Source organism: Terrapene carolina, unplaced genomic scaffold, assembly GCF_002925995.2.
Source record: "Terrapene carolina triunguis isolate 2854851 unplaced genomic scaffold, T_m_triunguis-2.0 Scaffold110, whole genome shotgun sequence".
Taxonomy (NCBI): Eukaryota; Metazoa; Chordata; order Testudines; family Emydidae; genus Terrapene; species Terrapene triunguis.
The window spans coordinates 5,357,839-5,373,912 of NW_020664461.1; the positions used below are offsets into that span (position 1 = coordinate 5,357,839).

At 44.3% G+C, this 16,074-nt stretch overlaps 1 protein-coding gene across 4 annotated transcripts in view; it reads right to left on the reverse strand.

Moving 5' to 3' along the window:
* The window catches only part of ST3GAL3 (ST3 beta-galactoside alpha-2,3-sialyltransferase 3), a 333,313-nt gene that overhangs the window by 203,097 nt on the left and 114,142 nt on the right, over positions 1-16,074 (reverse strand). Inside the window, exon 3 of one of the 4 annotated variants that reach the window (XM_029911606.1) lies at positions 15,371-15,418. The exons of the other annotated variants lie outside the window; for them this stretch is intronic. Within the exon in view, the coding sequence (XP_029767466.1) occupies positions 15,371-15,418 (48 nt within the window). The remainder of the gene's footprint in view (positions 1-15,370; positions 15,419-16,074) is intronic. 4 annotated transcript variants of the gene reach the window in all.

Sequence of the window (16,074 nt, forward strand, 5' to 3'; positions counted from 1 at the left end):
AAAAAAAAAAAAAAAAAAAAGTCCTACAAAAAGTGAAAACTAGGTCAAATTACAAAGAATGAATATAAAAAAACAACACGAGCATGTAGGGACAAAACTGGAAAGGCCAAGGCACAAAACTAAATTAAACTAGCGAGGGACATAAAGGGTAACAAGAAAACATTCTACAAATACATTAGAAGCAAGAGAAAGACCAAGGACAGAATAGGCCCATTACTCAATGGGGGGTGGGGGGAGAAAGACAATACAGACTCTCCCCGGGTTACACAAGACCCGACTTACGCAAATTTGCACATACAGAAAGAGTTCCATAAGCCAGAAATAGGATTTTCTAGTTGGGGAAATTTTTGCATAACGTACGGGTATACGTTTCTGGCCTCCCCAAGTTCGAGTTACGCAAGGCTTTCCAGAACAGAACGATTGCGTAAGTCAGGGGGGGGTGTCTGTAGCAGAAAATGTGGTAATGGCAGGAGTGCTAAATGCCTTTTTTTGTTTCAGTTTTCACCAGTAAGGTTAGTAGTGATCAAACATCTAACAGAATGAATGCCAGTGATGATGAGGTAGGATCTGAAGCTAAAATAGGGGAAAAAACAAGTTAAAAAGCACTTACACAAGTTAGATGTCTTCAGAACAGCAGGGCCTCAGAAAATACATCCTAGAATACTCAAGGAGCTGACTTAGGAGATATCTGAGCCATTAGCGATTATCTTTGAAAACTCATAGAAGATGGGAGAGATTCCAGTCGACTGGAAGTGAGCAAATATAGTGCCTATCTATAAAAAGGGGAGTAAGGACAACCCAGGGAATTCTTCCACTAGACTCCACATGGATAAGGCCTCAACTGGAGTATTGTGTCCAGTTCTGGGCGCCACATATCAAGAAAGATGTGGACCAATTGGAGGAAGTCCAGAGGAGAGCAACAAAAGTGATTAAAGGGCTAGAAAACATGACCTATGAGGGAAGATTGGAGAAAATGTGTTTGTTTCGTCTGGACAAGAGAAGACTGAGGGGGGACATGATAACAGTTTTCAAGTACATCAAAGATTGTTACAAGGAAGAGGGTGAAAAATTGTTCTCCTTAACCTCTGGGGATAGGACAAGAAGCAATGGGCTTAAATTGCAGTAAGGGAGGTTAGGTTGGACGTTAGGAAAAACTTCCTGGCAGGGTGGTTAAGCACTGGAATAAATTGCCTCGGAACAGAGGCGTAGCGAGCGCTCTCCGTACCCTCCGACCGGAGGGGGCCCCGCAAGGAAGGGGGCCCCTAAAAGTGGCAAAATAAATACCGCATTCCAGTTTCTGCATTGTAAGGGGCCCCGCCTGGACATATATTCGGAGGGGGCCACCGTTCGGAGGGGGCCACGTTCTTTGTTGCTACGGCCCTGCCTAGGAAGGTTGTGGAATCTCTGTCACTGGAGGCTTTTAAGAGCAGGTTGGACAAACACCTGTCAGGGATGGTCTAGATAATACTTAGTCCTACCTTGAGTGCAGGGGATGGGATTAGATGACTGAACAACCTGATGTGTACAATTTACTTAGACTTCCAAACACCTTTGACAAGGCCCCACACAAAAGTCTACTACACAAGCTAAAATGCCACAGGGTGGGAAGTGAACTATTCTCATGGACAAAAAACTGTCTAGAAGACAGAAAGCAAAGACTAGAATTAAAAGGTCATTTTAATTGTTGCAAAAGGCTAACAGCAGGGATCTTAGGGTTCCATAACTAGGTTCTGTGATGTTTAATATACTATCTGGAAAGAAGGGAATGAGTAGGGAGACAGTAAATATTACTCCTGGGGAAATTCTGCACCAAAAAATTAAAAATTCTGCACACAATATTGCAAAATTCTGCATATTTTATTTGTCAAAATAACACAATATAATTATACCAGTTTCAATTATTTTTGGTCATTTATTTCAAAATACTTGTCAGCAAGTGTCTGTAACAATACAGACAACAAAAAGGGATTCAGGAAATGTTTTTTGACAAATAGGTATATTACTAGGTATATTAATACAGAACTCTGAGTAATAATCATTTAAACTACAATACAGAACCATATTTCCCGCACCCCTCAGAAGCAGTGCAAAGGCTTGGGGAAGTCAGGGGTAACGGAGGAGCTGAGAGAGGGGGAAGTAAACTGCCGGGAAGGAGCCTGGGTGTGAACTTGGAGGGTTGTTGGTATGGGTAGGAAAAGTATGGAACAGGTTTTTTGAGGGTCAGGGAGGGATTGTTAGGGAGCTTTCCCCATGCAGACCCTGGCTGACCCCTAGCCTCTCCCATTCAGTCAGGTACATCTGCCCCATCCCCATGTGTTCCTACACCCCCATGTGTCCTTGAAACCTCAGTCCACGTGTTCCTTCACCCCCACTCAGACACCCACTTGACTCCCCCCATCCCCATGTGGCTCTGCACCGCACCCCTTTCCCTATGTGGCTCTGTACCCCCTCCCCCATCTGCATGTGTCTCTGTGCCCCCACTCAGCCACTCCCCTGTCCCTATGTAGCTCTGCACGCCCTCACCCTGCACCTCCCTCCTCCCTGTGGCCCCACTCCCATTCAGCCCCTCCCGCACTAGCCCATCTGACTCTCCCCGCCCAGCACTTCCCGCTGTCTGTCTCCCCACAGCCCCTGCCTCCTGGCCTGGCCTGGCCTGGCCGGCGCTGCGAAGAAGGCAGCCTCTTTTTATTCCCTGCTGGGCTGGCTGGGAGCTACTGCTCTGGTCTATCACCACAGTACCCTCTGGTGGGCAAAAGGCGGAACTGCAGCAACATTTCGGCAAAGCTTATTTTCTGCGCAAAAAGTTAAAAATATGTGCAGCTCATTAATTATGCATGCACAGTAGCACAAAATTCCCCCAGGAGTAAAATATGCAGATAGCACACAGTCTTTTAGGTTATTCAAGACCAGAGAGGACTGTGAAGGACTTCAGAGAGAGCTAAACAAGCTAGATGAATGGGCAACATGACAGCAAATGAAATTTAATTCAATAAATGCAAAGTAATGCTCATTAGCAGGGAAAACAATTAAACTACTCAGACCCCTTACAGGGTTCTAGATTAATTGAATAAACCCAAGAAAGGGACCAGTGAGTCACTGCAGACAGCTCAATGAAAACCTCTGTTCAAACGTGGAGCTGGGATAAAAAACAAACACACACAATGTTAGGAAAAATCAGGAATATGATAGTGACCAGTGAGAATATTCTAATGCCTTTTTATAAATCAGTGGTGCAGCCTCACCTGGATACTGTGGGCAGGACTGGTCTCCCCATCTCAAAAAGATTCAAGTAAAAAGAGTTGAGAGAAGAAGAAGGAGAATGATCCAGGGCACAGGAAAGGCTCATATAAAGAGAGATTGAAAAGAGTGCGATTGCTTACCCTGAGAGAGGAGACGAATAAGCTGGGACATGATCCAATCAAGACTGGTGCCTTTCTGGAAGATGCTTAGTCAAACACAAGTTATTGGGCTCAATACAGAGATAACTGGGTGAAAATGAATGGCCTGTGATACGCAAGAGGTCAGACAAGATGATCTTACAGTTCCTTCCTTTGGTCTTAAACTATGAATCTATGAATAATAAAAGTATATAAAGTAATCAATGATCTAGAGAAGTTAGATCAGAAACTTCTTTCCTCCCTGGGCCATAATACAAGAACAATGAAACAGTCAATCAAATTAAAAGGTGGCAAATTCAAAACTGAAAAAAGGAAATTCTTTTTCATACAATGTGTAATTAAACTGTGGAACTCATTGCCACACAGAGGCCAAGAATTTAAGACTCAAAAGGGATTGTATGGATAACAAAAATATCCAGAGTTGTTACAATTAAGGATAAAGATTGGCAGGGATATTAAACCTCGTGTTTCAGGTCTTAAGCCAATCTCTAATTACTGGAGATCAGGTTGAGGCCTACTGTGGGGGGCAGCTTATTTCACAACCTCCTACAGCGGAAGATGTAAACACCCTGCAGAAGCATCTGGTACTGGCCCTTGTCAGAGACAGGATACTAGACTAGATGGACCTCTGGGAATTCCTGTTTCTACCAATGGCTATTTATAGACCTAACCTTTACTAACAGTGAGGAAGGATAGTCCAGCAGTTAGGGCACCAGCCTAGGACTGAGAGTCCTGAGTTGAAGTCCCCGCTTTGCCACAGATTCACCGGGTGGCCTTGGGCAAGTCACTTTGCTTTGCTGTGCCTCAGTTCCCTATCTGAAAAACAAGGACAACACCACTGCCAGGGGTGGTGTGAGGATAAAATACAATAAAAGATTATGAGGCACTCAGAGATAAGTACCTGTGATAGCTATTTGATGTCAGAAACTTGGTGCTGTCTGTTCTGCTATAGAAGTTCATTTTACAGGCCTTCTGAGGTGCAAACTTCATTCAAATACAGTTCAGAGTCAACCCTTACTGTTCAGCACAACACTGAAAAGCAAGACTCCAGTACCACAAGACTTCTTTGTTCAGGCTCCACTGAACAAACAGGCACACAATGATACGCTATGTCCACACAGTAGATATACATTCATCCACTTTTAATTTTAAGGTGATTTTTATTTTACTTTGCTTTGTTTTTAACCTGCCTTTATGATATTGTGCAATTGTACAAGCACTCTGGTGAGTGGAGGCTGAGGCTTTATAATTACTATGCAGATTACTGGAATCAAGCACAATGGGGGCACTAAAGCAATACATGATAGCATGTTTGGAAAACTGAGTGCATAACGCAGGCTTAGGGTTTGTCGACACTGTGCTGCAGTGTGGACTACAGAGGTATGAACTGCACAGCACACCAGAGTGATGCACTCTGACTGCCCTGTGTGGAGACACGCACCAGGTACCTTTTAGTTTGCATTAGCAGTGTCCATACAGGGCAGCTGGAGTGCAACACACTGTTGTGCTGTGCAACTCACACCCCCATAGTCCATACAGTATTCTTATTTTAAATTACGCTTAGCATATTGTTAATACAAAATCAGGTCTCCCGTCACTACACATTATATACTCAGGTGGTAAAACAGGAGAGCCATTCTCAAAGTACTACAGAGCATACTTCGTAGCCTTAACAGACCCTAAGATCTATCTAGAATCTTATATACTACACCTACCGCTACAGCGTCTCAGTGCATTTGTAAGATGAAAAGAGGAACCAGGTCCTTCTCTTTAGACAGCTTTCACTATCATCTTTTTGTGTGGAAAACACAGCCTGATCCTAACTCATAGTTACAGTATTTCCCTCAGAGAGCAATGCCCCTCAGATTTCTCTATTTGCTTTACTACATTTGCATAGTCTATAGTGTCTGATGCCACTCTGGTGTAGACAACAGGATTTCCCATTAATTCCAAGGCATTGTGGCTATATCATCCATTACAACAGGAGTGATGTATGAAATAACAGGCCAAAAAGAAGATATTAAATTAAACAAACAAATAAAAAGATTCTTACAATGGGTTCACTGGCAGAACAGTATGAGAGAGAATCTGGAAAAGGGTTTCCCCTCTCAGCCACAGGGGAAATACACTAAAGAAGCAAAGAGTCCTGTGCCACCTTATAGACTAACAGACGTATTGGAGCATGAGCTTTCGTGGGTGAATACCCACTTCTTCGGATGTATCCGAAGAAGGACTCTTTGCTTCTTTTACAGATCCAGACTAACACGGCTACCCCTTTGATACTAAAGAAGCAGTATGCTGAGAGGTAGATGTAACTGAACAGACCTGGTGACAACATTCTCACTCATGCTAGGAAATTATAGACCACAGCTGACAAAGAATGGCAGAGTAACGTGGGGAAGCCCAGAATTGAATGAACATGGGAAATAAATTTCCTCCAACCCCAGAAGACCATGAGGTCTCCTCAGGTCAGAAATAAAACACATTTATATACTGTAGGGAAGACCAGAGTTGAATCAGAACCTAATAGCTGTCAACAATTTAATAATAAAAGTATAATAGGGATTATAAAAACAGAAGTACAGCCAAGCATAGCAATCTCTATAACTGATGCAAATCCTGTGCCAAGTTAAATGCTGGCACAAATATGGACCTTTCTCCCAAGCATCCAGCAGTAATGCAGCTGCTGGTCTGTGAGTGGGAAGCGCTTAGTCTAATCTCTGTAAACTGTGAACAGACCACCCAAACAGACCGTCCCAGGACATGAAGGATTAAACCAAATACAGGTTTTCAAATTTGCGTTTTACAGCAATAGCAACACAGATATATAGAAACACAGTGGGCCAAATTGTTCACTGGTGTGAACTCAACTGAAGTCAATATATCAGGGATGAATTTGGCTCACAGTATTTTTGGCCTCCAACTACGAGCCTGATTTTGAAACATTTACCCACAAATAATCACACCAGAAGGCACAAGTGCTACCCCTTCAACATCTACTTGATAACTGTGAATAGAATGATTTGTGCCACAAAAATCGAGAAAGAATTGCTGCTTGTTTGCAGATCAGGGCCTACGTATGGAATTACAGTTTTAAACTTCTTATACAGCATGGTGGAAAAGCAAGTCCAATTTCTTTTGTTATTTTAAATTTTACTGATTGTTAGCGGAATTAAGCTGGACAACTCAGGAGACTGAAGTCCTCTAGCAGTAGTAGTTCTCCCCAACTATGTGTCAACCCTGTCCTGGTGCAGTTCAATTTCTATCAAGACTGAGAAGACTATTCAGAGGGAGGAGCAGGAAGGACTGCAAGCGGATAGGCTAAGGGTCACTATAAATATGAATCAGCGAGGAAGAGGAATAATTGGGTTATGGAAGGGGAAAACAAAGGGTTAGATAACTTCAATATTTAACATAGGTCCAGATTAAAGAAAGGTAATATTGAAAGTGTTGGGGGAAGCAGGGACTCGAGTTGATTCATTTTTCTACTGCTTAGATTGCAATCTCTTTGGTGCAGGAACCTGTTTAAAGCTATAAAAGCACGTAGCATGATGTGGAAGGTTATATAAATAATTAAACACAAAAAGTGTTTTTAAAAAAACCCATTAAGATTGCAAAACCAAGCAGTCAAAAGTTAAGAAATGCCATAATTAAGGTGGTCTGGTCTACTTACCCCAGGCCCAGGCCCAGTTCCAGTCCCACACCCCCAGCTCCTACTTCATCTGCCCCACGCTGCTCCTCTTCCCAATCTGCTCCCTCTGCATTCAAGTCAGGCAGCTTCCTCTTGCTCACTGCCTGAGCACCAGCAGGTGGAGCATTGAGAGCAGAAGACAGTCCCCCTGTGCTCCGTTCCTGCACCCACAGCAGTCCGGAGCAGAAATGGCAAAGGAAGTCCTGCTCAGCCCCTGCAACCCTCGTCTGGAGCATGCCCACTACATGTAGAAACCTGGGGAATTTAGCTGTCAAGTTCTAACAAGTCTGTACTGGTCATGCGTGAACTGAGATTTTTCAAAGACTTACAAAACTTGGCCAAATGTTGACATTCATTTCTAACTGGTGCAGCAAAAGGCACAGGGGGGGAGGGATAGCTCAGTGGTTTGAGCATTGGCCTGCTCAACCCAGGGTTGAGAGTTCAATCCTTGAGGGGGCCACTTGGGGATCTGGGGCAAAATCAGTACTTGGTCCTGCTAGTGAAGGCAGGGGGCTGGACTCGATGACCTTTCAAGGTCCCTTCCAGTTCTAGGAGATGGGATATCTCCATTAAAAAAAAAAAAAGACATCCCTGATACCATGCTGACAATCCCCCTTTACAAAATTTCACATTCTGACTCCCAAGTCCAGGAGGTAATAGAATGTCTCTCAAATAAACAGTTATAAGTTCATTTTTAAAAACATGGACAAAACAATGTATTTTTCCCAAATCTTGTTCTCAGAAATGGCAGAATCTTTTTTCTGAAACTCTCCCAAAATTTCAGCCTGAGACGCACAGCTAGCATAGGAAATTTCAATCCATACAGTTCAAATTTGGCACAGACACAAGCAACTGAAAACGGGATCTGATAAGAAGAAGTGTTGGGCAACCTTAAGTGTAGAAAGCCATTACCAACTCAGCCTATAATAATCACCATTTAGTGTCTATTAAAATTGCCAATAATTGTGCCAGCTAATGTGGATAAATATCCAATACCCTGAGACCAATACTTCATTTTCCACAGATTACATCAGACGGCAATGATTTTTGAACTCTACCAACACAGCTGCAACTCAAACCTGTGAGCTTAAGGAGAAAGGCTCCATATCCTATCACCAATCCCCTGAGAATACTGGTAACACCAGAAATCATGAGACTACTATTTATTGCTCCAAATTTGGCAGCAAACGCAAGTAATATCCCTTAATTTGCTTTTCCCTGTAATCCCTGATCTGGTGGCCCCCAAGACATCTGCCTCAGCTTTATATCCTGTAGAAAGCAATACACTAGAGAGGTCCTCTCCATTAGACAAAGTGATTACATAATTCATCCCCAACCAGAAAAAAGAGCAAGTGAGCAATGATTTGAGACGCAGTCGCCAATACCACTCCACGGATGATCCATCAGAAGAGGTGTCTCTAGTAGCAGTCATGACTAAGGCTACATTTATGTTGCGGGTGAAATCCGTGACGTCCAGAGACCTCCGTTACATTCTCTGCTTCAGCCCCAGGGGCTGCGGGACTCTGGAGTTGGCAGCCAGAGGGGCCCTGGCAGGGATCTGGCAACAGGAGGCCTCCTGCAAGGTTCCAGCAACGGGTGAGAGCCTCGTGCTGGAGGAGGGGGATGCCTCAGGCGAGCAGCTGGGGGTGTCCCATTTTCTTCTTGTAAAATATGGTCACCCTGAGTGGAGCCCCTCTAGCCCCCCCACCCTCCCGCAGCTTCCAGTTGCCGTGGGCAGAGGGGGAGCCCCACAGCTCCAAGCCACCACGTTGGCAGGGAAAACCATGGAGCCACAAAAGCAAAAATCACAGACAGGTCACGGCTTCTGTGAATTTCTGTTTATTGCCCATGACCTGTCTATGACTTTTACTAAAAATAACCATGACAAAAGCCTTAGTCATGACCCTGCCCTCAAAATAGGTGCAAGTTTCACTAGTTCAGAGAATGAGGCAACTGATGTCATTCCAAACCCAATGTTTTAGTATTATTAAAGGCTGAGAGGTTCCAGTTTTCGTAATAAAGTGAATGGAATGTGTAAATCTTGAGAGTTATTTCCTTTCCTAATAAATTACAGTAACTTCCATGGACAGGAAAATCTGTTAGTCTGGTTTAGACTGAATTCAGGGAATGAATTCCAATAGGAAGGTGAAAGATTTCACCCCATGAACTGCATATGCCCTTTATTCTCCCAAGAAGTTATCTGCTTAAATCCATTCACATTCTTTGCTAAATAAACTGTTATTTCACTCAATGCCACGTGTCCACTTGCGTAAATACAGTTAATGATCCCTTAGTGAATCTTTCAAGAGAATATGTTTCTCCATTTTAGAAGTTGTATCATATTTCCTAGTAAAAATCAAAGATAATATTAATAAAAAAGTAATGTGCATGAGCTCTCAGTGACCTACAGGGGAGGCTGACAATCTGCAGAGATACCAAAGACAAAGAAAAATGACATTGAAGTTTTATTATTGTAAGATCCATTATAAACTAATTCTCAAGATTTCCGAATGGCTACCCTCACAGCTGCACGTTCAACAGGAGTGGTGAGGGAACAGACAGGGATACTGAGCATGTTGGTCAAGTCATGGAAAGACTGTCTACACCAGACAACCAGCACATGAAAGTCACTGGCAAAAATCCACCGTCTCCCATTTAGTCTATAGTCAGATAAATAAAATAGGAAGTAAGTCCCATTAATAAAAGATTAACAAAAAGGGAAAGCAGTTCTGCAGAATAAGTAAATATAAACCACCAAAATCCACTGTACTAAACAAAACCCTCTGACCCACCAAATTAACCCTATGTGTGCCTTAGGGAACAAAGAGAAGGCTGCTGCTGCAAAAGAAAGTGCTATATGTCCTCCCACCCCGGCCACAGCCCCTTCAGTTATTTGGATGAAGAGAGAGAAACACCTTCCAGCTTTTCCCGAAGAAAAAAACCAGGGTCCAGGATTTAAGTAGAGGATCTATGGATACCAACACAGCCCCAAACATGCAACAGCTAAGCAGGCAGTGCTTGATCAGAGGGGTCCATCCAAAATTTGTCCTTTAGGATCCCAGACTCTCTTTCTGCCATTTAGCTCTGTACTGCATTCCATGTCATACTTTTCTTTACAGTACATTTTGGGTGGGATTTTCACAAGCACCTAAAGCCCCATAGGTCTTTTGCTCTTAAATCACTCATGCATTTTTGAAAACCACTCTTTATATCCATCAGTCCACACTACTTCCCAGAAGAGAAGGGTCAGATTAGAAACCAACAGATTAAGGTTACCTTAAAATATGTGGGAGGCTCAAAACCTGTATACTATTTAAATTGCTTGAACAAAGCAGCTTAAACCAGCCAGCAGCTTAAACCAGCTGCTATTATGACAAAGGGTATTGCTGGGACCAAACCAGACATGCCAAACCCACGGGGGAAAAACACAGAAATTGGGCTTGTTTTTGGCTTAATTGGCTTGTGAGTTGCTTGTTGGCTAGTTTTTGGCTTGTAGCTTGTTGCTTCTTTTTTTTGATCGGCTCCTGGCAAGCAGGGGCAAGGGGCAAGCAGGGGCAGAGAGCACAGGGGGCCCACCACAGTCCCAGACCGCATGCCAGGGGAATCTAGTCACAGAGTGTGGGAGTTCTTAGGGACTGGCTTGTTTTGGCCTTGTTTTGAAATGGGATTAGCTTGATTTTTGGCTTATTGTGGAAGTCGGGGTGCTTATTTACCGCATGAAAGTTGGCAACTGTGGATCAAACCTCACGTTCTGACAGGTGCACAGATACGATTTACACACAGGCATATATGTATCAAAACTCTTATCACTTTCAATCTGTATGTTAGCAAGATGGTGAGTAAAGCTCAATCTATAGCTTCCAGCAGTCAATGCACCTTTATCCTCCCCAGGCCTGGAGCAGAGCAATTAATCTGCTTGCTCTCAGACAGAAAAAAAACCCAACAACCTCTTGGACAAAATTAGTAGAGATATAAATTTGATTTTTAAGCTCTAAGTGGGTGTAGCCAGCATCTGAATGTAAAACAAAGCAACTATAAAAAAGCACTTAGCGTCCATTCCAGGTGAATGAGATCCAGGCCCCACTCAAACTCCCTCTCTACTCTGGTTTTCTGCTTTGAAGTCCCCAGAGTTCAGAACACGGGTTCTTATTATGTCTGGCCCCAACTAAAAAGCTGGTCCAGACAATACACCCAGGACTAAAGCATGAACCTTCCCTTGCTGCTCAAGATCTTATCTTTGATGCATGGGCCAGAGAACCCCAGAAACATCCAGCCCCAACTATCAGACAAGATCATGATGTGGCCTCAGGGACCCCCTTTATTTAGGGCCATATGTCTTTTTACACTTCTAAACCTCACTCCTTCATCTCTCAGCACATCAGCTAGCCACAGGCTCCATGCCAATGCTATTCTGTGAATCAATCATAGCTAGGTGCTCAGTGACCGCCGGACAATCCTTCTGCACATTTCACCGCATTATCCTGACTACCCCCTGACTTCCACCTGCTGAAGAGTTAATAGTGCAGCAGTCTTTCGGCACCCCTGAAAGTTGAGAATTGCACATAAGCAGAACAGTAAATACAAAACCAAGATGAAGTCTTACAGTCAATTCAAAAAATTATTCTGGCCATGGGAAAACGTGAATTAGTGGTTATAGTTGAGCACTTCTAAAAAGTTAAACGAAGTACCCAGTCTGCCCATTTGTAAATAGTGTTACCAGATTTGCCCATTACTTTGGGGTATGGTCATTTATTAGGGTTACTCTTCGGGGGGGGGGAGGGGTTTCTGTAATTCTATCAATGTACTGCTTGTGTCACTTGTGTTCCCATACGGAGCTCTACTTCTCCCTTCTGCAAGTTCCCTCCCCATGGAGCTATCCTGCAGGACCTAGGTTCCCTAGGGCTGGATTCTTCCAGCCCCAGAATCAGACACACACACACACACCCATTAACAGAGTGCGTCTAAGAGGACCGAGTTAATCAGCACTACCAAGCTGACCCCTTATATGTCCCTCAACTCAGCAGGCTGGGTCAAGCAGCACTTCCAAGCTGTCACCCTTGTCCAGAGGGGTTTAGGTGAGTCTTCCACCGCCTTTTCATAGCTGTTTGTAAGTCTTGCTTCTGATCGGCTTTGGTTCAAGCAGAAGCTGGGGCGAGGGGGGTAGGTCTTTCATGAGTCAGACAGGCTGGACACTGCGCCCTGGTTCCCCAAGAACACAGAGCTGATAGGTAATAATAGAAAGTTTCCTTGTGCTTGTTTAAAATATGAAATCCTAGGAATGATGATGTGATTGACAGCTTCATCTTGAATAATTAATTGATTAAACTTTTTTTTTTTTTAATACTCAACTTTTCCCCCTTTTATACCCCGACCTGAAACAACACCTACTCGGAATGGCTGGGCCTGGTGCAGCTATAGGTTCTTTCTGGGCACTGCCAGTTCCTGGGTTCGCAGCAAGGTGTGATGGGATGGACGGCGGAAGAACAAGAGTCACAGTTTTTCTCTCTCTCCTTCCTGTTTAACAAGGAAAGCTATCCCTCAGTGGGCAGAGACCACACACAGACTGATGTCTCAATTCTCAGCATGAGCTAGAATTTGCAGCATAATAAATCCAAGGGTTTTAATACAAGGGCAATTTAGCACACAGATCTCTGGAAAACCTATTCTCTTGGGCATTTCTCAGCCCCTCTCTCCTGAGTAGCAGGTTGCATCATAGTAAGAAGGGAGAAATTGGATTTTGTTGGGGGAGATGGAGTTACAGAAGGGTGTTTTACTGACTCCAACTGCTCTCCCTCAGATGTCAGAGGACAGGGACTTGTCTCTTCAAATAGTGCCAGCGAGCCAGCCTGCTTACAACTAGCCTTGTTCCCCACCCTCACAAAAACACGACTTCAGAGACACTCATCAAGAGAATTTGTTTTTTCATGAATAAATTAAATTTCTAATTATTTATTATCTCTCAAATTGTAACACCCCATTCCGGTGATAACGCTCCTATTTTTAACATTCATAGAAAACTGGCACATAGGAAGATAATATTATAACTCCACATTGATGAGTAACCGGTCAGGATTCTGTAAAGGTATGCCAAACTCAAATTATCCATGGAATTAGCGGTAAGTAGCTAAGCAAAGATTCAGGGGAAACCAAGATCGAATTATGCCCCTCTGAATTCACCCAGAGATTTCATATACTTTTAATCTTTTCCATTCTTGCCCACTTCTGAGGATTAAAGAAACTGTCCTTTAGTACAAGAGAAAACTCTGCACAGTAGTTAGTGTGGCAGGGTTTGGGGGAGGGGTTAATGCAAAGCACCAAGACAACTGTTTTCACCAAAACCTGGCGTCATTTCCATTCTGCACGCAGTGCCAGCAACCCTAAGCTGTTCCTGAATCAGATCATGCACTCTTGACAGATCAGAGAATGATGAAAGAACATCAGAATGCATTTCGGGCTTAAAAATGAACCGAATGACACCAAGGCCGGAGTAACTCTGAGTTCTCTGCACAAGCGTCACTGTAGTGCCAGGCAGCAGGCTTTGTTTGATACGCATACAGGCAGAAGACTAGTACCATGCTGGAAGGCAGCAAACTATTCCTACCAACCTGGGAGGAAAGAGTATTGGACAAAAGAAATCCAGGAGCACATTTCGTTTTTGAAAAGGAAAGGGAATCAGGTCAGACTTTTAGCAGGTATAAAAGGACATGTTGTGTTAGACTTGCTGGGCCCGGGGCTGAAGCCCAAGCCCCACCACCTGGGGTCAAAGCCAAAGGGCTTCAGCCCTGGGCAGCGGGGCTTAGGTTACAGGCCCCCCGGGGGCTGAAGCCCTTGGGTTTCAGCTTTGGCCCACCCCCGCCCGGGGCGATGGGGCTCAGGCAGGCTCAGGCTTCGGTTCCCCCTCCTGGGGTCATGTAGCAATTTTTTTTTTTGGTCAGAAGAGGGTCGCAGTGCAATGAAGTTTGAGAACCCCTGCGTAGGTACTTTACACACACAACTATAAACTGTGTCAAGTGAATTTTATCCAATGTTGTGGCTACTCTATAGAAATGTCTACCTCAGTGCAGTGTGCCTTAACTACAGACCATGTTGTGCTGCAGACAGCCACGCTAATATTCACTAGTTCCCTGAAGCAGCCCAAGCACAAAAGACCCTTTCAATTTTGCTTTTTGCTTCAATTTAATTATGTGATGGCCAGTAATACACATGGTCATACTCAGAGGGCAACAGGAATGTGATCATCCAGACGCTCCCCTTGGGTTCATTAACTCTGCTTAGCTCTGCAGAAAACAACATCACAGCCCTGCTTGAGAAACTATAGAAATTCCCCTCCTCCGAGCATTCCTCCTCACCCTTCCCTCACATAATTCAATTGCACGTCCAGCTGAGAACCTCTCCTGGCAGAATGAAACCGTTGTTCCCGTCAGTGGGCAACATCAATTCACTGTCTTTCACGCTAGCAACTGGGCCATTAACTTCACTGTGTGCGCCCAGCTCCTCTGCCTGCCTGACTTCACATCTACAGCAGCGAGCTCAGAGCAGCACAGCGGTGCCAGCTGCACTGCTGCAAGATTGCTCAGATAGCCACTCTATGCTGACAGGAGAGAGCTCTCCGTCGACATCATTAAACCACCCCCACGAGCAGCGGTAGCTATGTCGGCGGGAGAGCGTCTCCTGCAGACATCGGGCTGTACACACTGGGGCTTCTGTCAGTGTAACTTATGTCACTCAGAAGGTGTTTTTTTCACACCCTGAGCGACGTAAGTTATACCCACAAAAGTACTAGTGTGGACATGGCCTGAGTATTGGAAGTGGTTTCACGTTTTAGGGCTGGCCTATACTAGAAAATTAGATCAACCCATCTACGCCCCTCAGGCATGTGAAAAATCCACACCCCTGAGCGACGTAGTTAAGCCAACCTAAGTCGCCGTGTAGACAGGCCTCTCAGGAAGGTGGATTACCTGAACTGAGGGGAGAACTCCTCCCATCGGCATAGGTAGTGTCTACACTGAAGCACTAAAGCAATGCAGCTGCATTCCTGCAGCTGTGCCATTGTAGCATTTCAAAGGTAGACAAGACCTCATGCCACAGTAAGTCCCTTAACATTTCCAGTGCTCATAACGAAGGGATATATTTAGCCAGTTTGGTTAGACAGCCAATTTTCAATGTCATTCTGCGCCAAGATCTGACTCATTGTTATCTGCCTCCCAACATGGCTACCAAGTCTAGTTAAATAAAAGCCTTTTTGTGAGGGAGATAGAGGGGGAAGAAGGGGATGTTGTACCTGAGCCTACTGTACGTCCAACGGAGTCAAAGGAAAGAACCACTGAATCTGTAACACAAGAGTACAAGTTCATTTTCCCCTTTTAAAAAAATCCATGAATTGTTTACAAGAGGCTTCTCTTTCCTCTGCCCATTTATCATGTAGAGGCTGCATACTCTACGTTTTAATGTGCATATGAATCAATCCATACCTTCAGAGTACGTTTAGTTGTACTGGGGCAGGAACCACATGCCACCTGGCAAATATGGGCAAATACACCACAGTCCGGCATCTATGGCCTACAGAGGTCACTCTAAGCGATACCCCCATTGCCATTCCAAGGCAGAGAACTACAAATCATTGCAATGTGTTTCTTGCATTCTCCTTTCGTTTTAAGGAGGTAATCCCCCTTGCTATGTTCCATCAGGAGGAACATGAACCTCTTCACCAGTCAGGTACGCATGCCCACTGTTCCCCAGCGTTACAGACGATAACAGGCATCTAGCAAAAGAGGGTGCTGTTCGAAGTTAGAGAATCTCAGCTGGTGATTAGCTGATGAAAAAGAAATGATTTATACATGTGAAACCTGACAGACAGGTACACGTACGTGTTCAGCATGGGATTTGTTTATTTGTTTAGCTGTGTAGCGCAGCAAAAGTCTCATGCTTGGAGCACCCAGAGGGTTCACATGTGTTGAGAAGTGGGAGAACCTTCAGCTTGCTATC